Raw genomic sequence first — 27192 nt, 5'->3', positions numbered from 1 at the left:
CCGCGAGGGGACATGGGCCTTTGCCCATGTCCCGTAGTAGCCAGAGTTATTATCTCTCACACGTGTTCCACTCTTTAGCTACAATTCCCTCCGTATAGCTTCAGTTACCATGCCGAAACATGCCGACGACTTTATAATAAATGAAGTGAGTTTAAAGCAACCCGGGATTGGACAAGTTTCTTCGAGAAAATGCAACACTACTCAAAATATTTGGTCGGTAGAAGTGACGTCTAGGTCAAATTTGAACAAAAAACACGACTATAGCGAGAAAGTTACATAATATAGGCCTACTGTTTGAAATAACGCTCTCGCTCTCTATAAAAAATGGCTCGCCAGAGATGAAATGACGCTATAGCTGACCATGCATGGCAATATATTAACATATACAATTAAGCCGCGTAAGTAGTACAACTATCAGACACTATCCTCGTATCACACCATGTAGGCCTACATAAACCCATAGGCTACATGTTAGCAGGAGACTGTAACCTCCCTGACAGTCAAAACGGATATCTGTTCAGATTACTGTGGGATCACGTTTTGTATTCATTTGTGGCAGGAGCGCCGCCCCACTGCCAACATCTGCGTGTTTTACAAATGTGTGTTTCCCTCTACCCCTGTAGACAGCGACTTCGACGTATGGGGAAGATGTCAATCTTGTTCTCCTTATCAATGGAAAATCGGCCCTTTCGGTTCATTAGGCATGCACAGAACAAGCACAAATACCAACAGCACACTCTTGCTGAAAGCCGTCATCTTTTTAAATTCGATGTCTTAAACATTTATGACTCACAACACAGAAGACAATAAGGCGAGAGTGGCTGTAAAACACATTAAATACATTTTTTTTTAAGTTTGACAAAGAAACGAAGCAACCGACCTACCGGTAAAAATCTAAATTAGGCATAGGAGTCATTTGAACAAATAAATAAGCAAGACTGAACGGATTAACTGCATTGATTGATTTGAGTGGACGCAGCTAGGGTCGCTATGTTAGATCACATAACACAAACTCCGGTTCACATTCAACAGTCTGGCCTATGCATTTACCATAATCATTCAATGAGGTAACAAACAGGCCAACTAAAGATAAGAAAACAGTAATGATGTCGGCCTAATAAACAGAAGAAAACAGTACAATAAGCGCAAGTCTCATAATCAACGTTGGAATCTCGGAACACTATGCAGCGTGACAGCGAATGCACATTTTGCTCAGAAAACATCTTACCATTATCAGGAAAAGCAGGAATAGTAAACGGGAAATCAAAAAGAGTTTTGAAACTCATTTTGTTGATCCTTAAGTCAATTATAGGCCGATAAAATCCTGGTGGACGAGTAATAGTCCAATTATGTGAATCTATAAATTATTTTAGTAAGAAAACTACTAACACTGACAGTTAATCAAGACATTCAACGTATTTTTGCATAACGAACATTAATCCTATGCCGGACTCGTGAGTATTCCGAAGTTACTTAACGTAGCACGCCTCTTAAGAAGGTGATGCAGTTTTAACCAATCCCGGTCGTGTATGGCCTCAACACACATTAGCAACCACGGAACGTGTTATGATTGGCACACTGCTTTACACAACCTCAGTCAGAGCCAATACCTTCACAGCTATCCAAGAGAAGAACGCCTACATAAACGTCATCCTAGCTGCCAGTGTCTCTCTGTCACCTCCAACTGTTGCGCTTTTGTCGCTTTAAACGTGAAAAAATATTACTAATAAGCTAGTACTCCCCTAATTTTACGTCTTGGATTGGTAATGTACCATCTTACATTAGCATTCAGTCAGAAAGCCAAGAATATGATACACATTTAGCGCTTGGAAGAATATTGTTATTGTGAACGTATGATACAACTTTCAATTAATGTGTGGCAAAACCTAAAACACTTTATCGCTTCTGAATGTCAACATTTGACTTCCAAAACAATTCCTTTAGAACATATTTATCATATACAACTAAAGTACTAATAAATGTTTCCAAAAGGAATGCCAAATTCTTTGCAGGTCTATGCAACACAAGTCAAGAGGTCCAGATGAGATAATCTGTTAGAATGAAAAAAAAAAATGACAGGAGAGGTGTTTTTCTAAAACACTCCGTTTATTAAATGCTTTCAAGAGATTTGGTCCACTTGTTTGACCGTGATTCACTTCCAACCATGGAGGATAGAGGATGAAACAAAGACAAACTAATACAACAAAAAGAAAAAAAGAAAACAAACGTAAAAGTACAGTACAAAAAAAAGGCTTGGTTTTTTTTCCACTTCTTAAACCCCTGCTTCTCTCATATCGGAGTTGCTGGAAGCTAATTCGACCATAAAATAACCACTGATAAACAAAACAAAACTAGAGGTTCACATGGATTTTCATCTGGGTGGCCGGCGTCAGGTTTGTGTGTAGGTGGGGATGGATTTAAGCATGTGGGGTGTCAGTGGGTGTAGGAGGGATGACTTCGGAAAAACAAGAGAATCACAAGTAAACAAAGACAATGTGTTGGTGGATGCATGAGATCAGCCCATGCCATGATAGAACAGAACATAAGGACGATGCGGCCGTTTGTCAAGTGAAATTAGGGTGTGGGTCATGATTCAGCTTCATCTCGTGAAAACAATTATATTAAAACATCCAAATTAAATAACTTCTCAATTAGGCAGGATTGAAATCAAATGTGTTATTCATGATTTCTGAGTAAAATCTGTAATTTTCCGAACATACAGCATAAAACAAAGAGATTGGCCATCTATCCCATTATAACTTAAATCCAAAAGACAGTTAGGTGCTACCCCTTGCAGGACTGTAATGCAGGCGGCCCTAAACAGAACGAATCCCCCACCTCCTCTCTGTTCATATCTCTCCCTTCTCTTGGGTACAATTAACACGCAAGACCACAGGCCGGCCATTCTCTATGCCTGGCAGTGGTTACCAATCAGCCAAAAAACTGGGCTCCCCCCCAGAGCAAGGGTGGAAAAACATTGCCAACCAAATGCAGACAACACGTGGTCCAAGGTCGTGGGGAAGACCACGTTTGAGTGAGGAACCCCCATTAAGCTGTTCCATTTCCCCCCCTCTCCCCCAGCGATGCTGGTAGTGCAATCGATGCTTAGGCAGACATTTGAAGTTGAAAAAGTGTTGAGTGCATTTCGTTGGCAAACTCCTTCTCCCCAGTATCACAGCCAATATTATGAAGTGACATCACTGACCCACAGGCCCACAGCTCGACAAAATAAACAAAAAACAGTTCCCCAACATCTTTTATCTAAATTACCTCATAAGGGTGTCCTTCTAGAATAATCATAGTTATAGGTATCATATATATCTATATATAAAGGAGAGTACGATTATACAATAGGTGTATGTATCATCTTATAGGTATAATATATAGAATATGGCGCTATAACTGCAGTATACAGACCTCTAAGTATAAGTTTTAAGACATGAGCTGCAGTGAGCCATCACCACTGCAGCCAAAGGACACGGAGCTTATACTGCAAATTCCTTGTTTTGTTCCTTTTGCAAAAAAAGTATATTTCTAGGGCAGGGCTTAATTGATACACCACTTAGATGTCCATGGGAACCAGCCTTGATATTTCAAATGAATTACTACGGATGGTTTGGACTTCTGGGCCGGGCTTCCTGTAACTGTCAGTATATGTCCTCTAGTGCCCAGGTGCCCTTTTATAGTAATAAGCTGAAGTTAAAACTAGCTTTCACTTTGTTTTTCTGCTCCTCCAGGCCGTGCCGTTGCATACATTAGGTGCCTATATACCATTAATCATTAATATCCATACATGAATACATATCAAGAGTTATACATAGCAATTAACATACGTATATCAATAGCATATAGGAGAAATAGAAATAGTCATTAGATAGCAATCATTATCATCATATTCATCATAATACTAGGAGTAGGAGTAGTAGTAGTAGTAGTAGTAGAAGTAGAAGTAATAGAATTCCTTCAGAGAAGCTAATACCTGGGTCATTCCAGAGCATCACTACATCACCTACACCAAGACTGGGCTTGATCTCATGTAAGTTTGGCCTCAGCTGGTGGCAAGTAAAACTATAAAAAAATATAAATACTCAAATCAAACTGCCCTGTTGAAACCCAATCTGTTTGAACAATCTACACTGTCAGCTGGTATGTTGTTCATCAACACAAATCCAAAAGCCGGCCCAATCCGGTCCACCGAAACCAACTGGTACACATGGTCTGGAATGACCCTCACATAAGCGAAAAGAAAAAGGAGAAAAAGTTACAAAAAGAAAAAACTTCACTATCATTATCTAGTTCAGCGATACATGTCATATACGCAATAGCAGAGCTCTTCTATGTAATCAATACAAGGTTCTCAGGTTATATATTTAATTAAGCTTAACTGCTAAGTTATCAATTATTATTAGTAGTATAACAATATCAGTAAATATGTATCATATAATGTGTAATATAGTATATTTGAGTATAGACATATCTTATGACATCTTGGACCACATTGGAGGTAAGATGGCAATAGTTCATCCATTATCTCGGTGTGCATGTGGTATGCATGTGGTGTGCATGTGTGTTTACTTGTGTGAGTGTGCTGTTTTTATTAGGCACATTATATGGTGCTAATATGTTTCATGTACCAAGCTACGAATTTAGACTTTTATTTTGAAAGTCTGCCCTGGGGATTTCTAGTAGGGATGATCAGTAACAAAGCTGACCGAAAGGCTAAAGAAGCACATTTTGTTTGTGTGAAATACAGGCCCGAGCTGAACAGATTACATCGGCACCAATCTCCTAGTTCTGCCATATAATCGTAGGTACAATTCAGCCTACAAAAATATATAGTCTTTAAGTCGTCCTAATCTCTCTAACAGATTTTAACATTCGTTTTTGTAGACATTTTCTCTCTCTATTCGCTTGGTTGCCCGACAAATCCTTCTCCTGAAAATAAATTCCACTCTCCTAAATATAAATGAACCCTGACCGCCGTTTGCGGTCAGGGTGGGGTCGTTATTTCTTCGTGGACATGTGCGGACGTAGCGTGCCAAAACACCTTGTGTTGATCCTAGGGTGCTAGCAGGATATGTGCTGAACATAGTATGCTAGCAGGACATGTTCTGCACATAGGCTGCTAGCATAGGGTGCTAGCAGGACATGTACTTATGCTTACAGTGCATGTAAAGGGGTGTAAGCTAGCAGAACACAACCCGGACTAGGTCCGTATTATAGTACTAGCTCCGTCATCCACATCGCTCAGGATGAATAAAGTGTCATCTTGTCTGATATATCGGTGTCAGGGTAGGGTGGGTTTCTGACTTTCCTTTTAAAAACAAATAATTGAAATAAAGGCTGATTACTTTCTGTCGCCATTGCCTCTTATAAGCACTAAAGAACTCATCGTTACCCCTGCAAAGATGGCCGGAAATTGAGTAACGTCTCGGGTCGAAGCAGTTCCCCTGGGTTTTTGCGTTTAAGAGGAGTCCTTTTGTCTTTTTTTTTGTCCTCAGGGAGAGACGTTTCTGCTCATCGTCTTCCCCGGGCTTCAGGAGGCGTGCGAAGGCGGTGCTTAAGACTCTCAACCCGGGTCGGGGATGGGACCCAGGGGGGTCTGGTAGGAGAGGGGAACTGATGCATAAATATGAGGAGATTGTAATAAGGTCAATGTACTTATGTACGTCTACATACATTCAACAACTATTATATAGCATTGTTGTTTGTTTTATATTTTGGAAATGAGAATTCTCCTCGATTCCTTTAAAAAAAAGGCCCTTGCAGGCGATACATTCATAGCATTCTGCCAATATGGCAGACTAGATAACAGGGGAGTACCACTCCCCCAGGAAAGAAAGGCAAAATAACAAACAAAAGAAAATAAGTGAATTAAATACATCACCCCGGGAATCCATTTTGCGCCCAATCTTTGATTTGCTACAGCAGGAAGAAGGAGTGCGTTGGGGGGGGGGGGGGGGGGGGTTTAGTGAGTTATAATAATTTTTTTGTGATGGCTTAGCAGGTTTGTAGCAGCTTGGCTGCTGTGAAAAGCTGTAAGCCTAAGTTTTAGCTTTTCTTTCCTTCCGTTTTTAGCTAAATACTATGACGCTTAAATATATAGATTTCAAATTCATTGGGGAACAACAGCACAAAAACGGCCAGCGCTTCCCTCTCTGTCTTCTGATTATCTTTGTTAATCCAACGCCAAAAAGACCTGTTCTGAGGAACAGCTGGGGGTGTTCACCAAATAATTGTTGATTTGACAAATTAGGGCCTCTGCTTTACACAGTGTTAAAAGCATGCAAGGACTGTCATTTACATGTTTGTGTGTGTGAAAGACTGTAGCATGGCAGAAAACAATGACAAACAGAACAGGTTAAACCTAAAGTTGCTTTCTCTGTGAATGGGTGTCTGTGGCATTTGTATGTATACGTGTGTGTGTGTGTACGCCAAGAGGTCAGCATTCCCCTAGACGTCACCACGGCGAGTTGGGGGGGTTGGGGCGGGGTCATTTGTTTACTTTCCCATTCAGAATAGAGGCGCCATCATTGTTTACAGTCTGTTCTGTAATAGCTGGTGTAGCAGCAGGCTCGTCTCTCTCTCTCATCCTCTTCTCATGTCCCTCTACCCGTTAGAGGTCATCTCCCTCAGACAGCCGCTGTCCTCCCTGAAACACACACACACACACACACACACACACACACACACACACACACACACACACACACACACACACACACACACACACACACACACACACACACACACACACACACACACACACACACACTTTAGCATTAAGTGATGCTAGAGCTTGGAGTTGCTCAAATCACCGAATTGTTTGTTGCCTTCAGTAACCCTAGTGTCTGCTCACCATGCCTTCCGAATAATCTGCTGTCATGGTGACTTGCTTTTCCTCTGGGGGTGGAGTAAGGAGGGGGCCGTCCGTGCGCCGGCTCTGATTGGTCAGCTGCAGCCACATGTCGTACATCTGCTGCATGTCCCTCACTGGAGACGAATACAAGGGCTGGGTAAATTACCGTTATCAAAGGAACCAAAATAATGACGTCATGGGAACAAACACTAAACTATTGGGTCAGTGATAGAATCACGCATGCTTAACTACACCATTAAACAATGTTTTCTAGCAACCTAGCAAACCACTTTGTCTCTGGTCAAATGTACTGGGGGAAAATGTATTTGATTCCCCCTGAATTTATAAACGGTTATCGTGTAACCGGTCACACAGAGAATCAGGCCAAGTGACATCACTTGGCCTGATTCTGTAGCCAACCAGAAATGAGCATTTGCCATAATGGTCGTGTCCCTTTGGTGTGCCTGGAGTATGTCACATCTTCTTGTGTCCACTGTGAGACACAAGCAGGTTTGATTGGCGGAGGCTAGGGGCTTACAGCTGTTGTTCTTCATGTACGTCCACACATCCCTCTCCTCCAGACTGTGGGCGAACGAGCAGTTTCCAATATAATGGCACTTCTTCTGCTTCATCACATGGACACACATCTGGTTTGGACACGGGCACACACACACACAGGATGACATTAGCTAATACTGTGTATCGATTGTTGAACTTTCGCAGGTGGTTTTCCTTTCTGTCAAAAGGCACATTGACCACTTAAGACTAATGACTCCTTAACAACGTTAACCAGAGCAACATGATACAACACTTTATCACGTACGAGCCTTGTTAACAAATGGCTATTTATAAACATCGGTGGAGCACTGTTGAAACAGTAGATGGAGAAAGAGCGTGAGAAAGCGGCTCAGGGCAGGGTCTTACGTCGTACTGCTGTGGGTAGGTGCGAGAGAAGGGCAACGGCCGGACCACGACCCATTTCTTCTTCTCAAAGGATTTGACCAGCAGGACCCGGCGCTCCTTAGTCCAGCTGCAAGGGGGTAATCAACCTCATGTTCACCCTCACTGTGGCCATCACTGCTTCCAGTCTGCAACCCTCATCCTCATGGGGCCTGTATTTACCTGTATGTCAATTATGGCACTCCTGACCATCCCTGGAAAGAGGGATCCCCTACTATACTTTTTTTTTTGTTTCTTCCCAAGATTCCCCGCTTGCTGATTTAAGGGAGTTTTTATTGCCCTTGGGGGGGGGGGGGGGGGGGGTGGGTCAGGGGGGTGTCATTAATATTTGCCCTGTTAAGCCCTTTGAGACTGTAATGGTGATAAGGGCTATACAAATAAAATGTAATTGAATTAAATGGGGTGATGTGGTGATTGACTCTAAAAGTCTGTACATTGGTTTTGCTGTCAAGAGGTATCCAGTAGTCCTCACATCACTGCGTCTGATGTACACCACCATAGCGTTATAGAACCATACGGTTAGGTCACATGCTCGTAAGAGGCGGGGCTTACCTGTGCCGCGCTTTGGCCGTGCAGTACTTGAGGTTCTTGTCTGGCTCGTTGACCTGCCCGTCTCTCCAGCACTGGCCACACACAAACTTCATCTTCAGGTTTAGACCCCGCCCTCTCCCGGGACCAGCCCCAATTCCGGACACGCCCCCCATCCCACCCATGGAGCTCACGCCGCCCCCCATGCAGTCTCCCCCGCCGCAGCCGCCTCCCCCCATCCCGCCTCCTCCACCCGAGCCCATGTGGTTGCCATGGTGAGGGATGTGCATGGGCTGAGAGAGAGAGACAGAGACAGAGACAGAGACAGAGAGAGAGAGAGAGAGAGAGAGAGAGAGAGAGAGAGAGAGAGAGAGAGAGAGAGAGAGAGAGAGAGAGAATTAAGGGTATATAACCTCAATCTTTAATTATCAGCTTGAATTCACCCGCATTAAACAAGACAGTCTAGAAGTTGGGATGAGTACCTTCTGCTGCTTCTGGGCGTTCTGCTCCAGCCGGTGCCAGTGTCTCTTGGACTCCTGCACCATCTCTTCATGGGTGATGCCTGCCGTATCAACACACATTAGAACGGAAACAATGATGATCTTTTTTATCCTTTAATGACAACCCTCAGACCTGGTTTACGGGTGTATATTTACTAGAGTCGCACACGTTGAGACTAGTTCACAGCCTAAAATAACCTGGACACATGTGTAGTCAATGCTGATCGTAAGGCCTTAACATTAATGTTACCCATAACATAACATCCTATAACCCCCTTCCAACTGGAAGGGGCTCAATCTTACGGATGTCGACTTTAATGAATATTGAATGAATCAATAAAAAAAAGATCAATAAAAACGCCCTTCCTGTGTCGGCCACACGGGCCCAGGCTACGGGCCGCGGTAGCGCCGCCGTAGCGCGGCAGCAGGGGGCGACGGAGAGGCAGCCCTACCCGTGTCCTGCTGCAGCACCCAGCACTTGAGCTCGATGACGGAGTGGGCGAAGGAGCAGCTGTCCTCACGCTGGCAGCCGTAGCGCACCTCGTGGCGGCACACGTCGAACTGGCACAGCGGGTGCAGCGGGCGCACCTTGCTGTAGCGCACGTTGGCCGACCGCACCACGTGCACCAGGCACCTGGAGAGGGGGAGAGAGACAGACCGACAGACGGACGGAGAGAAAAAGCAATGAAAGAACGCAATGAGAGAAAACAAAGAGAAAAGAGAGAGCGAGAGAGCAAGAGCGAAGGGCAAGACCAGAGGTAGTGAGTTATAATCAAAATGAATATGACAGCAGGAAACAGGAATCCCTTTTTCCGTGTTCCTTCTCAAGGTTCCCTGCTTTGGGGTTTGAGACAGTTGTCTCTTGCCGTTTAGAGAGCTGAGGAGTTAGTGGAGTCAGCTTCATAAATCTGACATTGAACCAAAAACCAACTCCCTCACAACCTTACACAACCTGAACAAGTATTTTTCTGTGTGTTATCTGTGCGTAAGAGAAGGAGAGAGGTAGGTGGTATGCTTCTTAAAATATAAACTACAGTCAAGAACCCAAGAAGGTAAACATTTTGAGGCTTCAGTAAGGAATAGAGGCATTTTAGAATGTTCCCCCCTGAACAGAACACCACTTCTGAGGGGAACTGGGAGCAGGAATGCAGAGGGATTTCCTTGCGCGGAATTTGGCCTTGAATGCACATGCATATGCATTTTCCAATAATAGTCAGACCGCTGAAAAAGACTAGATGTAATCAATACTCAACCTATAGCCTCGTGAAGACAAGCTTATGCTCCACCCCTTAACCAAAATACCTTTGTCTGCCTGTTATTCGCTGGTGTCTCACTCACTCTCTGGGTTTGTTTGCCCTGGTTTGAATGTGGTGTAACACTGCGTTGTCATTTGTTGAGGGAGAGCGCTTGGGGGGGGGGCTTTGTGAAACATTATAAATAGAGGTCGCAATTTTGACACGATTAATCACGCAGCCCTAGGTTCCAGACTTATTATCGAGTTGATCTGGGAATGTCAGCCTAGGGCTGTGGACTTCGATTTGAACATTTTCTATTTTAACATTTTGTGTATTTCTTTGTGTATGTTCTCAGTTACAAAGTATTTTTTTGGCGAGAAATGCTGAATAATGCATACGTTGTCTTTTCAAACTAAAAGATAATAGTTTGAATAACCGTGATTTCAATATTGAGTGATTAAGATTTTCTCCATATCGAGCATCCCTGGGTCAGGCTAGTGAGGGCTGTATGTATATAATCCACTTAAACGGATGGGCTGTCCTGACATCCGGTCTTTTCTTTAGATGCCACTCAGCTAAACCAGTGGGTGTGGAGAAGACCCCGGCACGCCCTGGACTCACTTATTGTCGTCGAACGGGTGTCTGGCCGTGAGGTTGGAGCAGACTGCCAGATTCTCCTTGCTGCGCTTGCTGATTATCCGAGGCTTGCTGTCAAAACATTCCTGTGGAAGATGAACACGCCGGTCAATAACAAGCTAGACCAATTCTACTCCCATGCATTCAATGGTATTTGTGCATCAGTGCCTCATGGGATTTTTGGTTGGTGATCTGTGCCATTTGGAGATCCTGTGAAATCCTAAATCAATGAAAATATAGCTTAACTTGGGTTCATCAAAACTTTGTTTTGCTACTTCTTGCATGAGAACCCCTGTTGCAGTTTCAAACAGAACAAAGTCTCCCCATAATGACAAATAATTTGATGATTACTCTCTCAACAACGACCAAGAACCACATGATGCATTCTGATGTGGAAAGCCCTATACAGAACATAGTAGCAACCCCCAACCCGTGCTCTCATTATACAGAAGAAAAAAAATGAGTTTGTGTCAGCAACCCTCAAGTGCTACTCTGCCCACGGAAACACAGGTGAGAGCCGTTCCCCCGGAGCCATGGGGCCCCGGAGCCAGTCCCCCGGAGCCAGTCCCCCAGACTGACCTCACAGAGGAACATGAACATGCCCATGTGGAGCTGCAGCAGGCGGGTCACGCTGAGTGCCCGCCGCTCCGTGCTGCCCAGCGGGTCGAAGAGCAGCTCGCGGCTCAGGGCGCCTTTCCTCTCCTGGGTCCACACGTCGATCTCCTCCTGGCAGTACGCAAACGTGCAGTTCTCCCCGTACTGGCACTCCTGCCGCTCCTGTACCTCTGCGTGGGGGGGGGGGGGGGCAGAAGGTCCGCGGTGGGAGAGAAAGAAGGAGAAAATGTGAGGCTCAAAGATGGCGGCAAGACTGTTGGGAAGCTGTGTTGGGTGGGGGATAAGGGTTACTGGCTGGTTATCGTCATGTCTATGTTTGTCAGAGGATCTGTAGGAGCTAGCTGCAGAATTGCATTATTACTGTGAGGGCCGGTCTTAGTGTACTCACTAATGTACTTAGGCCGTGACTTTACAGTTGATGGAACTATGGAATCTTTATTTCAGCAGATTCCATAGATAACTGGATTATAGTCAAAGTTAAAGACACTTGTATCAATTAGTAACTAGGACATATATAGCTTTCTCGAATTAACCAACTAGAGACTAGCTAGAGTCCTCAGGGCTAAAACCACACTATGGATATCGGATCGTCCATATTGAACCAGTCTAATATTTGCGAAGTCTAATCGCTGAAGCCCAGAGTGTTAAATAACACTGTTAACATAGAGATGACATAAGATACCACACACCAAAGGATAATCGGACAAAAACATTGGTAAAAACATCAACAAATCGGGGATTAGCTGACCAGAGTCAAAGGGGAATCGGGCACCAAATGAACGCAACTAATTATCCTGTGACGTGCACCCTGCATAACACCATGTGGTATGCAGTACATCCATGTATCCACCGCTTCACAAACGTGGAATGCGGCCATGCAGGCTAGTAAGCATTCATGGACAATATAGCAGTGTGTCATGGAAGCTGAGGGCAGGTTACCACCAGATAGCATTCAATCAACTACATTGTATTTGTGTATAGCCCTTAGTCACTGTTAAAGACTCAAAGGGCTTAACAGGCCAAATATTATATGACCCCCCCCGTCCTGACCCTAGCCCCCAAGAGGTCAAGAGAAAACTCCCAAGGACGAAATCTTGATCCACTGGATCAGCACTCAGCAGGGTGGTGCAGCCTCACCTTTACAAAGGACAAACGCCCCCAGGAAGTTATTCCGCGCGGGCCGGGGGCGGACCCTCTTCCAGGTGGGGTCGTCGCCGTTCTTCAGACGGCACAGCAGGACGTCCCTCTTGCAGCGGTGGGCCGCCTCGGGCTGGTACTGGTAGTCCATCACACGCGGACCTGGGGGCGGGGGGGGGGGGGGTGACACTAGTGAGCGCCGTGCAGGGGGAGACAGTGCAACCGCTGTTCTGATGACAGAGCGTCCAAAAGGAGCATGAGGTAAGATATACATGATTCAGGGGGATGGCTTTAGCCGACCGTCTTACTTTAATACTTTGCCTACATTCTGAGTTAAAGTGGACCCAGCGGGAATTTAACTTCTAACCGTGGCAGCGTTAATGCTTAACGTTAACACGAGATTTCATACAAACCGCCAACCAATATCCAAGAATATTCAATCTAAATAGATACTTAGATTAAAATATTAGAAAGCTCGATATTTTTTCACATGGGTTCAGTGTGATTTGAATGAGGGGGCCCTGGCTGACATAGGGCGGGGCTCTGCAAGGGGGCGTGGCTACACAAGGGGGTGGAGCTCTACCAGGGCGGGGGGGGGGTCAGACGGGGTCAGACGGACCTATGCGGCTGTAGCAGGCGTGGCAGGCCTGGCGGAACTCGTGGGTGGCGGCCAGCGGGTTTCGGGACAGCATGGAGAGGTTGGTGCCACCTTGGCCGTTCTGGAAGGAGGGAGAGAACAGCGGACAGATCAGCGCTCCGTGGGCGGCCAGGCTACCTCTGTGATGAGGACCCCTCCACCTGCTACTCTACTCCGCGGGAGGGTGCTTAACCGCTGCTCCCAGATCAGCAGGAGCCGTGTTAGGTGTGAGATTTAAGAGCGCCGTGTTTCACTCGTAGCTTGACACCCGCTGACACGTGCGCTCAGCAGGAATAGACAGACATTAGATGGAATGAAAACTTGCGTTCACCCCAAGACAGACACAGGTGAGAAAACAACATTGGTGCTAAAAGTGTACATAACCCATCTGAGCATGTATATAACAAATCTCTTCTTTTGAAAGAGGAAAACGTTCAGAACAGACCAAGGTATTACAAAAGTACCCCAACATAGCTACACTGACTAGTTATCTGAAACTCATTTATAAATATTAGGGATGGGCATAATTAATCGATGCTCGATAATCGATCGTTAAGAAATGCGTCGATCAATTTATATTGTTATCGATCAAAAGGACGTTGTGTTGCATACTGTGAGTCTTGAAGCATTTAATTGAATATCACTATGTGGGAGAAATACCACCCTGCCGACTGGTGGAAAGTGAATGGAAGAAGGTTCCTGTCAAAGTTAGCGCGACAATACCTCTGCATCCCCGCAACTTCGGTCCCGTCAGAGCGGGTGTTTTCTGCTGCTGGACTGACAGTTACAAGGCTGCGTTCGCGTCTGACCCGCGAGCATGTTAACATGCTTATATTCCTAAATAAAAATATGTAGGCTGGAGTTATGCTATGGACAGTAGGGACAGTCACCACCGTATGTGAGTCGCTCTTTTTATTTCTTAATGTGTTGTCTCTCGCTCCGCTTTTCTTTCGGCTTGGTGCCTCTTGGAGTCGTTACATTTTGCCAAAACTGTGATATTTTAGCAACAAGTTCAGCCTTATATATGTTCAATAAGGTATTGCTTTTAGATAGACTAGTTCATGCAATTGTTTGTAAATGGGTGGCTCTTCTTTTTGTTGCGAGCCTTTTCCGCGCGCCGGCTGCAGCCTATAGGCATTATATGTCGGCCTTTTTTCCCCCGTTTTTTCAAAACAGTTATACCGTTTAATGCCCACTTTTAGCCAACTGCCTTTGTTTGATTATTGTTGTCCGATAAGTTGGCTACTTATTGTAATTGGAATAGGCTACAGATTTAGTCTTGTTGAATAGTTTCCAAACCTGTAAGAGCGCCTGTAGGCGCATTGTTCGGACTTTACGAGCGCCGCATAGGCCTATAAACTATATGCCTGTATTTATTATTTTAAAACTGTTAAACAGTTGTAGGTCTTCAAGTTAACTGTATTGTATTAATGTTGGCCCATACATTATTGTTGGAATAAAGATTTCATTGATAAAAACATGCTGCATTTTCTACCAACGGGAATTTCAATATAGCCTAGAAAAAAGTTAATGATTAATCGATAATTGATCGATAACTCTAGCGATGCTCGATCAAGGAAATTTCTTCAAATGCCCATCCCTAATAAATATGATTAAGACTTATATCACTGTGTCAACTACTCACCATATGTGCAGCATTATGGTTGCGGATCCCAGGGATGAAACTGTGTGATAAGCGTCCGCCTGAAAACCACAGAATTACAAAATATGGTCAGACAATCTGCATATTCACCCTAGACAGCAGCATTCCCGGGCAGAAGCGAGACAGAATGCAAGCGTAGTTATGGTGGTGTGCGAGCGCATGCTCTAACTTTAGCACATTCGAGACATTCCTCCAAAGCAACTGTGAGACACAGAACAATCAAAGCAAATACATATCGGAGAGGCTGCAACAATTCCAAAAGTGGCCGCAATAAAAGCTTTCATTTACAAGTTGACATTTATGAGCGTGTGGCACACACCATAATCAAACCTATATCCTCCTTTAGTGGGAGAAGAATCAAGTGCCATTAGCAGCAGTCCACTTTAGCCTCTGTAAAAGGTCTTTACCTAAAGACAGACAATTTGTGGGACCGTGTGTGTTTAGCGTGGGTGGGAGTCCGACTGGGAGTGTGTGCGTTCGGGCCCCTCTCACCGGGCAGAGTGTACTCCGACAGGGAGTCCAGGCCCCCGGCCGGGTCCGTGTCCCCCGGGGAGTAGGCCCCCCCCAGGGCGTCCTGCGCGTGGGTGGAGCCCTGGTCCCGCTGGGCCAGCGGCGGGTAGGGCTCCTGGGACGACACCTGGCTGACGGAGGAGGTGAAGTAGGCCGGGGGCAGCTGCGGGGACGGGGCGGGCAGGCCCGGGGAGTAGGGCGGCCGCAGAGCCACCGCCGTGTTGGGGAGGTTGGTGGGGATGGCGCCCTGTACCGGGCTCTGGGGAAAGAAGCGCAGGCACTGTTAGTGTTGCTGTGATGGACCAAACCAAAGGACGAAATAAGAACATTCAATTAATTAGGTATTCCATCTCTGTTCTACGTTACAAAAAAGGACTCTACTACATTTTGACACATATCCGTTGACACAGATTTCTATCCAAAGCCACTTTTCAGTAATGTCATTAATGAGCAGGTAGGGGCAGGTAGGGGCAGGCAGGGGCAGGCAGGGGCGTCTTGCTCAAAGATGCCTAAAGGGTTGACCGGCGGACTTTTCAAACCCAGCACCTTTAAGCTGGGTGCCAACACCCTGGCCGCTACACCTTCCAATCAAGCACGCTAAGCTCTTGGTTAGCATCTAATTCGAGCAGACCTCCCTCTGAGTCCGCACGAGACAGGGTCAACCTCAACCCTTACGTAACACATGGACACGGCACGTGTGACGTTGGGTGTCCCACCTCGCTGATCTTCTTGGGGATGCAGTCCAGCAGGCCCTCCATATCGTCGTTGATGACGCTGCTGTTGCTGCACTCGTCCATGTGCTCCGACACGGGCACCGAGTACGGCATGGGGGGCAGGCCCTGGCTGCTGGGGCTCTCCGATAGGTCGGCACACGGCGTCTCCTCGGGGGTCGCCGGGTCGTCGCTGACCGGGATGGGCGTGGCCAGCGGGGCCGGGATGCACTGTGCGCTGGACAGATCCTCTGAGATGGGACGGGGGAGACAGGGGAGGGAGAGAGACAGAGAGGCAGGGGAGGGAGAGAGAGGCAGGGGAGTGAGAGAGAAAGAGAGGCAGAGAGGCAGAGAGGGAGAGAGGGAGAGGGAGAAATAGGGGAGGGAGCCAGAGAGAGACAGAGACAGGGGAGGGAGAGAGACAGAGACAGGGCGGAGAGACACAGATGAATAAAGAACCAAAAAGAAGGAAGGAAGGAAGGAAGAGGGAGAGAATTAGAGAACAGGAAGTTCAAATTGCAGCATCATTAAAAAGGGTTGGACTACATCAAAGGTTTAAATCCTATGAGCTTGCCTTACCAGGTCCCATGTCCGTCAAAGACTCAAGGCCATTAGAGGACGTCTAGTGGGGAAGCAACAGAGATATAAGCGTGAGGGAAACCCATGACGTTTAACAACCAATCACCACTTCCCACCCTGATAACAGTAACGGTAACAGTGCCTACCTCTCCTGTGGGCGGGGCGCCCTCCCCATGGCCCTCCCCTCCCGGAGGGGGGGAATCTCCCTGGGAGCTGATGTAGGCCTTGCGGCCCTTCAGGCCCAGCTTGCTGGCCAACTCCTGGGCCAGCTCGCTCACCTGCCGGTCCTGAGGGGCCCGAAGGGAGAGAGTTGGGGTTAATGCTGAGCTTTAAATAGCAATCCAATCTCTGGTTTTTGTAGCGATAAACCTCATGACACACGATTCAATTGACACTTTTTCAGTCTTTGTGGTCTACAGTATGGGAAATCCTCAAACGATAGAAGTGCATTAGGAAGGAACCTTCTAGATGAGAAATTGGGAGGGGAATATATTCATGGTGCAATGACAAGTTAACCTTCAGCCCTCCACACACTGAAGCTCAATCGTAGAACGCAAGCGGAAGATTATGGGGCCCTTGTTTTACAACCAAACACATATCCTATGTAGACTAACTCCTCAAGTAAAATGATATCAACTGACAAAAGATACCAGATGGAGGCGGAATAAATAGACCCCCTTCCGGGAAAAAACTTGCTCAGCAATGCACTTGGGGGTTGATAAACAATGGATTGGAATGTCACATTCCTTCTAAAAACATTAAGCCAGAAGCCTGGTATAAAACAGATTCAACAAGATGTGGTGCGTTTCCAGTGCTGGCAGCGTAACATACGTGCGGGGCGGTGAGAAGGCATTTGGTGCCGCACTCGTAGGCCTCTCGGAGCCGCCCGAGCTCTCTCAGACACAGGGCCTTACGGTACAGGGTGCGGCGGCTTCCCTCACACACGCACAGCGCGCTGTCGCAGTCCTGCACGCCCCGCTCATAGTCCCTCTGAGGGACAGGGACAGATAGAGACAGAACAGAGAGAGACAACGAGAAAGAGACAGAGAGACATATAGAGAGCGATAGAGAAGAGAGAAAGACAGAACAGAGAGACCGAGAGAGACAGAACAGAGACGAAAGACAGAGAGAGAGAGACAGAGAAAGAAAGCGAGCGAGGGAAATTGAGAGTCATGAGGTGAAGACAAAGAGCAAAGATTAATTATGTTACCATGACAATCTCCATCCAATTTAGACAAAAAATAACCTAGAATTAACAGAACCCTCTACATAAGCAATCTATCATAACTACTACATTTCCACACACGGTCCAAAACATCAATAGGATTATCATTTATAACTCTTCTGCTGTTCTGTATAATTGTGATGCTTGAACTATTGTTCAGCCCATCTGAAGGGTCGGTCGGAGCTGCCAATCTATCAGCATCAGTCAAGGTTAAACTTTATTGTCCAACACACAAGGCCATCACTCAAGAGGATCTCGAGGGCCTCACCATGTGGTAATGTGCGGAGGCCCGGTTGACGTAGAGGCTCTCCAGCAGTTCGGGGGGGATGACCAGCGCCTCGGCCTGGGCGTACCGCGCTACACTGATGCCCTCCCCGTAGTGCTGGACCGCCTGGTTCCACTCGCTGTCCCGGAACACTGTGTTGCCCTCATCCAGCAAGTTGCACACCAGCTGGGTCAGAAATGCCTGGGAGAGAGAGGGTAAAGGTGGGTGAGGTTGGAAGGTGTTAATGAGGTTCGATTTGGAGGTGGAGGTGTTAGAGGTTGGAAGATGTTAGTGGGTGTTGATGTGGAGAGGGGACGTTGTTTACGGAATAACAACAAGAACATGGAAAATAAATGTGAGAGAACTTGAGCAGGGAAGGGGATGTGAAATAAAGAGTAAAGCCGCCGAAAGGAGAATAGAAACGCACAAGAGTATATTGGCAATGCTAGATTTGTACATCAGCCAAGAAGAGAGAGCCAAGACAAAAGGAAAAGGATATGCAAGAATGATAAGGATTGAAGTGTTGTTTAAGATACATTTCATGAGGATACAGATTTATCAGTGATTACGACTGTAAATACATGAACGAAAAGAGAAAGGAGTGTTATACCTCGTAGCTTTCTGGTTCAGGAAAGGGCAGTGAAGACCTTTGAACAAAAATAAAAAGGGGATCGTTTCGTTTTGCTTTACATGTAAATATATTTGTAATGTAAAATGAGTCTTTCTGCATCTTACTGTATGAAGCCCATCGCTTTCTGAATCTCCTCCCTTCGTTTCTGTCTCTCAGGGTCCATGGCCTTAGGGGACAAGTTTTAAAACATCACGTTTTACGAATGAAGCCAACAATGCATGTTGTCATAAAAACAGTGCTTATTTTTGCACTGGCGCTGTAAAGCTTAAAGATCAGGCCTTCAACGAATACAACGACCTCAAGTGACCCAAAAGGCTTTGGCAAACCAAAACATTTCTCAACTTCAATAAATCATATTCTTCCAAGTGAATCCTGGATCATGCTCGACAGTAGATTTAGTATTCTCAGTGACATTTGTATCATGTGACGTGAATACCAACGCATGATCCTATGTCATGGCCCACAATAACTAAACATATTCATATTCGGACTGGGTACGGCTAGCGCCCATGCCAAGATAGCTATGGTTTCAACAACCCTGCGGATGGTGAAATATACTTCTCCGGAAACGAGTTGACCGTCGGGCAGGAGGCACCTAGCCTCGTCGGGATTAGTTGGGGGCTAGCTAACGCCCCTACCGCTAGCTGTCTGAAAAAGCCCCATACGCCGCCGATTACCAACTGCAATGGCAACCGGTTGGTACTGTGGTGACTTGAGTTGCAGGATGGACGCTATGTGACCCTGGTCTCAAAATAAAGGCTTGATGTTAGGACAGGAGGAGCAAGATCTTGTCACAGGCGAGCTAACTCAGCTTCACCGTCCCGGGAAGTAGATAGAGGCCCCGAACCCCCCTACCAACTCTCTTAACGTTATCAACTTACCGAGTAGTTTGCGTTTTCAAATCCAAGAATGCTTCACGGAACGACAATGATGGCACTCGAAACACATGCAGCCCGATTTCAAACATTAACCAGACGCATATTTGTACGTTTGCTGTCCCTAGCATTGATATGTGGACAGATCATGAGTTTGAACATCTAGCTACCAGTATAGTGGGCACTATTAGCAGACTATCGTTAGCCAGCTCGGTACCTAGCTAGTGCAGCTCTTGAGCCAAACATCTCAAGTTTCCATGCAGTGTACACAAACGGACGCTGGGGGGCACCAAAAGCCAGGGAATGTAATCCGTTGAACTCTAGTGTGTGATTTATTGTATTTCATGATATCTTGAGGATTTAGGGATTTAGTGGCAAATGCGGATGTAACATACTGAAAGTCTATCAATTCAGTCACAAACATTGGTATTATTCGCGCCATTCTTTTCATGCGCTATGAAAATAACTCAAACATGAACTATACAAGTTAAACATATGAACCAAATAAAATGGATGGTAACAGAAAATAACCACAAATCAAACGCAATTATTGTTATAATTTCAAGAAGACATTACACCACTGCATCCGTCCCGTTGTGTGGCGATGATAGCCGAGTACTGCCGAACATGGTAGCGAAAGCGGTCGTAGAATAAATTAAGTGACGTCACGCAGTGTAGCCACCGGCGCGCCTTCTGGAGAGCGAAACGATCAACCGCTGTGTTCACATCAACAAGAGTGAAATTGTGGTAAAGTAATATAATTTCCATGATTGCTCAGAGTTATAACTTATATTTTACGGTTTGACGTATTCGTAAAAAGTTATGCATAATAACTTTTAATGCCAACAGTCACATGTTGCGTTGCGTGGTTAACGTTAGCTAGCACTTGTTCCTTAATGGCTGTTCATGTAAGGCTAACTAGCTTTTGCTTTCTGTTGTTGGCATACCATTTTACCTAATGCTTGATAATAGCAACGCATTTACTATCGGTAGTCTTTACACCTCCGTTGTATCTATTACATCCACAGTTACGTTACTGTGTTATTGCCTTTTCATTGGCGCCTATTTGTACACCTTCCGGTCCTCCTGTGTGGACGTCCTCTTCTCACCATCTCTGTCCGAAACCATTCCACAGAAACGCCATGGCTGCAGATGATATAGGACAGTTAGCCGATGCGCTGTCCAGGACCCACGTCGGAGATGGAGAATTGAGCTACCAAGGCCGAGGACTGAAGCTTGACAACGCAGAGTCAGGTGGGACATAGTGCCGTGCTCAACCTTTCATAGTGTCTACACATCTAGTGTTGATTGCGTCTGTGTATGGGGCCGGTACATCTTCACGTATCATCGCAATGGCGATGATGATTTTTTGGTCATTGTTTACTATTACATCGTTAAAGGATTTGTCTATATGGTGTGGGACATTTTGGCGTTTGAAACTTTACCAAGCATTTCTCTTGCGAGGTATCCAAAACAATGACTCACCAACAAAAGAATCCTGTGAATGTACAAGGCTTAAGGGTGAGTTGTATTTCTGGTTTTCAGTGGCAGGCTTGGTGACAGAGATCGCTCAGTACCAGGGACTACGTGCCCTGCGTTTGGAAGGGAACACCATTGGAGTGGAGGCGGCACAAGCCATCGCCAAAGCCCTTGAAGACAAAGACCAACTTCAGGTGCCCTACCCTGTAATCCCTGATCTCACGATGGTCTCTGCCAGTAGCAGTACCAACCACCTAAAGCCCTTTTTCTATATCTTCCCCCACTTTGTTTAATCTTGCTTCGCCTTTCGTCGTGACAGAAATGCCATTGGAGCGATATGTTTACCGGAAGGCTGCGTGCTGAGATCCCGACAGCGCTGGTGAGCTTTTCCTGCTGACTCAGCCCACACGTCTGTATACATCAACGCCAGATATCAAAGTTACATTTACCTTATATTTATTTAAAGGACGCTCTTCTCCAAAGCAACGTACAGTTAGTGCATTAAACAATGAAGATCTACCCCAGAAAGGGCAGAAATCATTTAAGTGCATATCAATTATGTCAAAAGTTTGTATATTTAATCTTTCTTTACACAACTGTGTTCATGGTGCACCAGCGGTCCCTGGGCAGTGCCATCACGAGTGCAGGGGCCCGCCTCTCAGAGCTGGACCTGAGCGACAACGCCTTCGGGCCGGACGGAGTGAAGGGCATCGAGCAGCTGCTAATGAGCTCCTCCTGCCACTCACTGAAGGTGCTCCGCCTCAACAACTGTGGCATGGGCATCGGAGGGGGCAAGGTGAGCCGGAGGGCGCGGGCTTCAGCTCCTCACTCGAGGGCCAGCACATGTGGACATTTGCCTTGTTTCATGTGAGAGACATGTGGATGGGTTTATAAGACACTCCTCAGTTCAAATGTATTCAAATAAAAAAGTGATGGCTATAGAGTAAAAGTGCACATTTATTACAAAACATAGTTTTGTGCTGTGCTAGATGTTAGCGGCCATAGAATCTAGACTCGTTAAGGACAAGCGATAGCTGTGAGAGACGGGAAGTGACCCGTGCCTGCTGTGTGTTTGTGTCTGTAGATCCTGGCAGAGGCTCTGACTGAGTGCCACAGACGTTCTTCAGCCCTGGGTGCTCCACTCAGGCTCCGGGTGTTTATCGCTGGGAGGAATCGCCTGGAGAACGAAGGAGCCAGTGCCCTGGCTAAGGCCTTTAAGGTACAAAGCAAAGTGTACCTAAGTTTAATTTGTGTTTTTTCATATACTTTTAATGCGCATTGAGCACAAGTCAGACCTTGTTAACAGATTCACATAGTCCAGATTCACATGCATCACGTAGAAGCTATTTTGCAGAACTTACTCTATTGCACATTTGTGAAAAAGGAACGGAAACGCATAACTCTCACCCTCGTTTTATGTTCATGATAATGGAATTAAATGTGAAAATAACACTTCAGGATAGAGAGAGAAAGTGGCTATTGGGACCTTATGGACCAATCCTACTCTCCACTGTAATCCTCGTCCCGCCTCCTCCCTGTAGCTGCTGGGCAGCCTGGAGGAGTTGCATGTGCCCCAGAACGGCATCAACCACCCTGGCATCAGAGCGCTGGCTTCGGCCATGCAGCACAACCCCCACCTCCGCGTGCTCAACCTCAACGACAACACCTTCACCAAGAGAGGGGCTCTGGCCATGGCACAGGTAGGGAGCAGGCTTTGGATCCCTCCACCGACGGCTAGGGGGCGCCCACGCTCCAGGAGCCTAGAGCTGAACGTTGGGGAATGGCTATCTGCTCTTCAGTTAATACTAGCTAGCACCTGTTCAGTAAAGACAATGCGTTTACCATTAAGTGTTTGCATAACGGTTCGCTTTCCATTCATCATCATTAATCATTAAACCCCATTAATGGGGATTAAGATAATAGGTCCACATCGGGTGTGGCATATATCAGAAACCCATTGGTTAAGCAGCCACCTCTGTGTTGTTTGTGTATATTCTTTGATCCCCATGTGGTTTCCCCAGGCTCTGAGGCATCTGAAGAACATCCAGGTGATCAACTTCGGCGACTGTCTGGTCCGCACAGAGGGAGCCATGGCCCTGTCCGCCGTCCTGAGGGAGGGGCTGCCCATCCTCAAGGTGGCTCTACCCTGTCCCTCTGTCTGTTGTTATGTGCGCTATGTCGTCATGGTGAGTTTGTTGTAACACGCGTTGCCGGGTCTGCAGGAGCTGAACCTGTCCTTTGGAGAGATCACCGAGCCTGCAGCTCTGCTGCTGGCCCAGGCGGTGCTGAACAAGCCCCAGATGGAGAAGGTGGATCTCAACGGTAAACACTCGGATAGAATACTGCTTATTATTATTATTATTATGGTAATAGTATTCAGTTTGTTCGTTGGTCAAACATACTGTACTTGAACGGGAAGCCACTGACATCTGTAGTGAGTTTTACAACTTATTGTACAAAGCATAGGTATTGTATATGTTTAGAAAATGTTGTTACATTCTGTCTGGTGGTTGAGCCATCCAAAAGGGAAACAAAACGTACAAAACTAAAATGAACTTGCATCTGCTCTTAAAATCTCTATGATGATGATATGTGTCTGTCTCAACAGGGAACTGTCTTGGAGAGGAGGGATGCGAAGCGCTGAGGGAAGCCATGGAGGTCATGGACAAAGCGGACATGTTGGCATCGCTCAGGTAACGCACGTGATAGGCTGAAGAACCACGTCGGTTCTCTTTCTTTGTCCAATCACAGATGCAGGTAGATGGAAGGTTTAGCTGTGCAGCTTTGATTGGATCCCCTCTGTTGTATTCGCAGATTTTTCAGTTTCAGTTTTTTAGCATCCAGAATGTGTTATTCATCATTAGTAAAGTGTTTTATTTTTGTATAATCATCGATCCCAACTGCAGCGACGATGAAGGAGAACCCGATGACGAGGATGACAATGAGGATGACGATGATGATAATGAGACTGATGAAGATGACAACGAGACTTTTGAAGATGAGGAGAAGGAGAATCTGGATGAGGAAGAGGAGCACAGCAAGGAAAACGGAGTGAACTGTAATGGGAACTCACCCAGTAGCAAACTTCAGAGCCCCGTAAGGAAATAAAAACACCAGTATGAACAACTATTATGGACTTTAGCTGTTATCTCCTTTTACATAACTGATTGTGTTCCTCTATCTCTTCATCCTCCAGACAAAGATAGCATCGTACCTCTGCAGCCCCTCTTCAGAGAAGGAGCTGGACCTTGAAGACAAGACCGCCAGCCTAGAGCACCAGGTGGGGTCCGCATTTAAAGACCCTACCCAAAGTCCTCTTGCTCTTATGATGGATAATGACCTCTATCACGGTGTGACATTCAGAACTCAGTATTAGCCCTATTGGTTCCCTGGTGTTTCGCAACCGTTTTTCGTGGTCCACTCCAAGGTCAGAAAATAACTGTGACCCCCCCCCCCCCCCCCCCCCCCCAAACCATCTCAACGGGCCCCACCGCGAACAGCGCTCCTGTCCCCAAACCACAGAGAGCATGACTGTTAGCGGGCCCCCTGTTCCATCCTTTACACAAAGTCCCCCATCCACTGCACCTCCCTCCACCTCACTGTCGTCTCTGTGCTTCCTCTGGACCAGGTGGACGCCGATGACCCCGAGAGGGCGGCAGACGTGCTCCTGAAGATCTCCGCCTCGTACAAGGAGGAGGCCGAGTCCGGGGAGGCCCTTCTGGAGGCCGTGGGTAAATGAAAGGGGGACTTGTGGGGAGATGTCAGCGTTGGTAACTGCAGCCCTTGTTGTCCGTGCTGAAGCCCCCCTCTCCTGTCCCTGGTCTCCATCTACAGACGCCGTGCTGAAGACCATGCTGTCGGCCTCGCTGCTTCAGTCCACCTGCTTCCTCTCCACCCTGCTGGTCCACATGGGACTGCTTAAGGTAGCCCGCAGTGTAATATGGACGGTCCGACACTGTCTATACATGCATGATGAGGAGAGATCAGGCCACACCTTTCTCCCCCTGATCCGGTTAATCAGCCAATCCTCCCTTCTTTAGATTTGAATATGGTTTCAAATATATTATGTATATTTGATATTTCTTCATTTATTATTTATTACTATTTATTATTAGAATTCCCTTTTTTTTTTTTTTTTTTTGAAAGAGTGACTTGGATTAGTAGTGGTGGAGAGAGAGAGAGTCCATGGCTGGTAGTGGTGGAGAGAGAGAGAGAGAGGGTCCATGACTGGTAGTGGTGGAGAGAGAGAGGGAGAGAGAGAGAGAGAGAGAGAGAGAGATGCTGAGTCCATGCTGGTAGTGGTGGGGAGAGAGAGAGGGTTGAAGGCTGCGCCGTGTGTTCCAGGGTGAGGGGAAGGTGAAGAGGGTTCCGGTGGTGTCCGCCCAGCTGTCCTGTCTCACCCATGCCGTCCAGCAGCCCTACTTCCAGCAGCACCACGCCCTGCTGCTGCACACGGTCCTCTGCAGGTGAGGGCTGGCTGTTTGATTCCTTTAGGGGAGGGTGAGGGTCATCACATGTGGCCTGTGAAGCCCTAGGAGACTGTAACTATTCACTGGGCTATTCAAATATATCGACTTTACTTGGGCTTTGTAATTTTCTCGTTCCTATTTTTTTGAGAATTGAAGGCATTGCTGTTTCTGTATCTTTTAATTTTGTACTGATATACCACTATCTACTATTTATATTGTATGCCCATTTTGCATGCTTTATGGCAAGATAATACTCTATTTACTTAATGTTTAATGCGATAGTCGTAGAGGTGGCCACGCTTACATGTGTGCTCTGTGTGTGAAGGAACGGCAAGGCTCTGAAGTCCTGCAGCAGCGCCCTGGAGGGCCTGCAGGACGCGCTGAAGAGGAGGTGCAGCGCAGACCACTGAGACACACACACACACCACTGAGACACACACACACACACACACACCACTGAGACACACACACACACACACACACACACACACACACACACACACACACACACACACACACACACACACACACACACACACACACACACACACACACACACCGACTGAAGGACAATTTCTTGTAACGACTAAGCTCTAAGAGTCTTCATACTTAAGCAAAAAAGTCTGAACAAACACTTGTTCCGACTTTTTTTTTTTTTTTTTCACGAAATCACTCTTCCTGGTTTGTTTTTGTTTTGTAAATGTTCATACAGCCTCTATTTTTTTATATAAAGGAAGAAGATCGGAAGGAAATAAAATGTAAAAGACACAGAAGCTTGTAATGTTAACTGTGCCTTCACTGCCAGTCGTCCTCCCTTAAAGCGGTTTGTTCTGACAATCTGAAAGCCGTCCATGTCTAGAATTGTCCCTATCACACTTGTTTCTTCACATCGTGGCTTCTCTAATTTGTGTTTTTGTTTGATACCGCTAACTGCGTCCAATCATCGTATCAGGGGGCCACGGTAACAAAGACAGAAAGGGAAAGACTGTTCATATCTGTACTCGGTCACAGTCATCAGGGCTATGGTCGTATAGGGGGCTGGGGGGGTTGATCCAGTTCAGAGTGTTCTGTGTGCATCAGACTGTGAGCAGGAATGGACTGCATGCATGAGCATTCTCAATCTCCCAGCCCCACCACACACACACACACACACCCCTACCCCATCTCTCATCCCCTACCCCACTGCTCAACCCTTTATGGACCTGAATCTACGGTATGCGTGCACATGGTCCAGCCACTGTAAACAGTCTTAACACTGAAATGCCCCCAGACACCGGCGGACAACTCAACCACATGTGTACATCTTTGTCATGCGGGGAATAACCTCACTTCACATACATGGGAATATGTATGGAGCCAGGTGCTCCGTTAGGTGTGTTTCTATACTCTTCGCTCTCCTTCACCACGTTACCTCTCAATTAATTGTATGTCTTGTGTTTTGAGATGTTGAGGAGAAAATGGTCACAACATGGAGTGTAATGTTAATGTTGTAACCTGACAAACATTAAAGGCAGACTACCATTGATCCATGTGGCGTGTGAACATTGTCAATGTGAAAAGGCTTATTTTTATTTGTCATTTGTTGTTCATGATCTTTGGAAAATTCTATCATTTTATAATACTTAAAGGTCAAGAGCATTTTTTTATTGAGAATTTTATTTTATCAGTGTGCTTGAAAT

The 27192-nt window shown here is 46.3% G+C and overlaps 2 protein-coding genes across 2 annotated transcripts; one reads left to right on the top strand and one right to left on the bottom strand.

The window, feature by feature from the left end:
• Positions 1-6490: 6490 nt before the first annotated feature.
• LOC130371287 (zinc finger CCCH domain-containing protein 7B-like) lies at positions 6491-19841 on the bottom strand. The gene is made up of 21 exons (XM_056577016.1): positions 19572-19841; positions 18795-18856; positions 18670-18706; positions 18063-18260; positions 17401-17559; positions 16716-16856; positions 16570-16612; positions 15997-16241; positions 15263-15539; positions 14753-14811; positions 13090-13189; positions 12471-12632; positions 11298-11503; positions 10704-10804; positions 9300-9481; positions 8830-8909; positions 8372-8640; positions 7784-7889; positions 7398-7506; positions 6860-6993; positions 6491-6652 (listed from the first exon to the last, which is right to left on the bottom strand). The coding sequence occupies exons 2-21, from the start codon at positions 18851-18853 to the stop codon at positions 6617-6619; spliced, it is 2703 nt and encodes a 900-aa protein (XP_056432991.1). The 5' UTR covers positions 18854-18856; positions 19572-19841; the 3' UTR covers positions 6491-6616.
• Positions 19842-20212: 371 nt separating this feature from the next.
• Positions 20213-27049, top strand: LOC130371284 (ran GTPase-activating protein 1-like). Its single transcript, XM_056577007.1, has 16 exons — positions 20213-20312; positions 20701-20819; positions 21111-21238; positions 21364-21423; positions 21661-21840; positions 22129-22263; positions 22586-22744; positions 23066-23179; positions 23267-23366; positions 23653-23737; positions 23951-24140; positions 24241-24324; positions 24673-24775; positions 24879-24967; positions 25389-25510; positions 25839-27049. Exons 2-16 carry the CDS (start codon positions 20708-20710, stop codon positions 25921-25923), a joined length of 1746 nt encoding a protein of 581 aa, XP_056432982.1. The 5' UTR covers positions 20213-20312; positions 20701-20707; the 3' UTR covers positions 25924-27049.
• Positions 27050-27192: the final 143 nt, after the last annotated feature.

This window comes from Gadus chalcogrammus, chromosome 18 (genome assembly GCF_026213295.1).
Source record: "Gadus chalcogrammus isolate NIFS_2021 chromosome 18, NIFS_Gcha_1.0, whole genome shotgun sequence".
NCBI classification, from domain to species: Eukaryota; Metazoa; Chordata; class Actinopteri; order Gadiformes; family Gadidae; genus Gadus; species Gadus chalcogrammus.
This window is presented reverse-complemented; position numbering and strand designations above follow the sequence as displayed.

What these genes read in the sequence shown, in the direction of transcription:
- LOC130371287 (XM_056577016.1), bottom strand. Translation starts at nt 18,853, where the DNA reads ATGGACCCTGAGAGACAGAAACGAAGGGAGGAGATTCAGAAAGCGATG. An exon ending in GCGCCCCGCCCACAGGAGAG is followed by an intron (nt 16,613 to 16,715) that starts GTAGGCACTGTT and finishes CTTCCCCACTAG; the next exon opens with ACGTCCTCTAATGGCCTTGA. An exon ending in ACGCCCAGAAGCAGCAGAAG is followed by an intron (nt 8,641 to 8,829) that starts GTACTCATCCCA and finishes TCTCTCTCTCAG; the next exon opens with CCCATGCACATCCCTCACCA.
- LOC130371284 (XM_056577007.1), top strand. Translation starts at nt 20,708, where the DNA reads ATGGCTGCAGATGATATAGGACAGTTAGCCGATGCGCTGTCCAGGACC. An exon ending in GCTTGACAACGCAGAGTCAG is followed by an intron (nt 20,820 to 21,110) that starts GTGGGACATAGT and finishes TCTGGTTTTCAG; the next exon opens with TGGCAGGCTTGGTGACAGAG. An exon ending in GGCCCTTCTGGAGGCCGTGG is followed by an intron (nt 24,776 to 24,878) that starts GTAAATGAAAGG and finishes CTCCATCTACAG; the next exon opens with ACGCCGTGCTGAAGACCATG.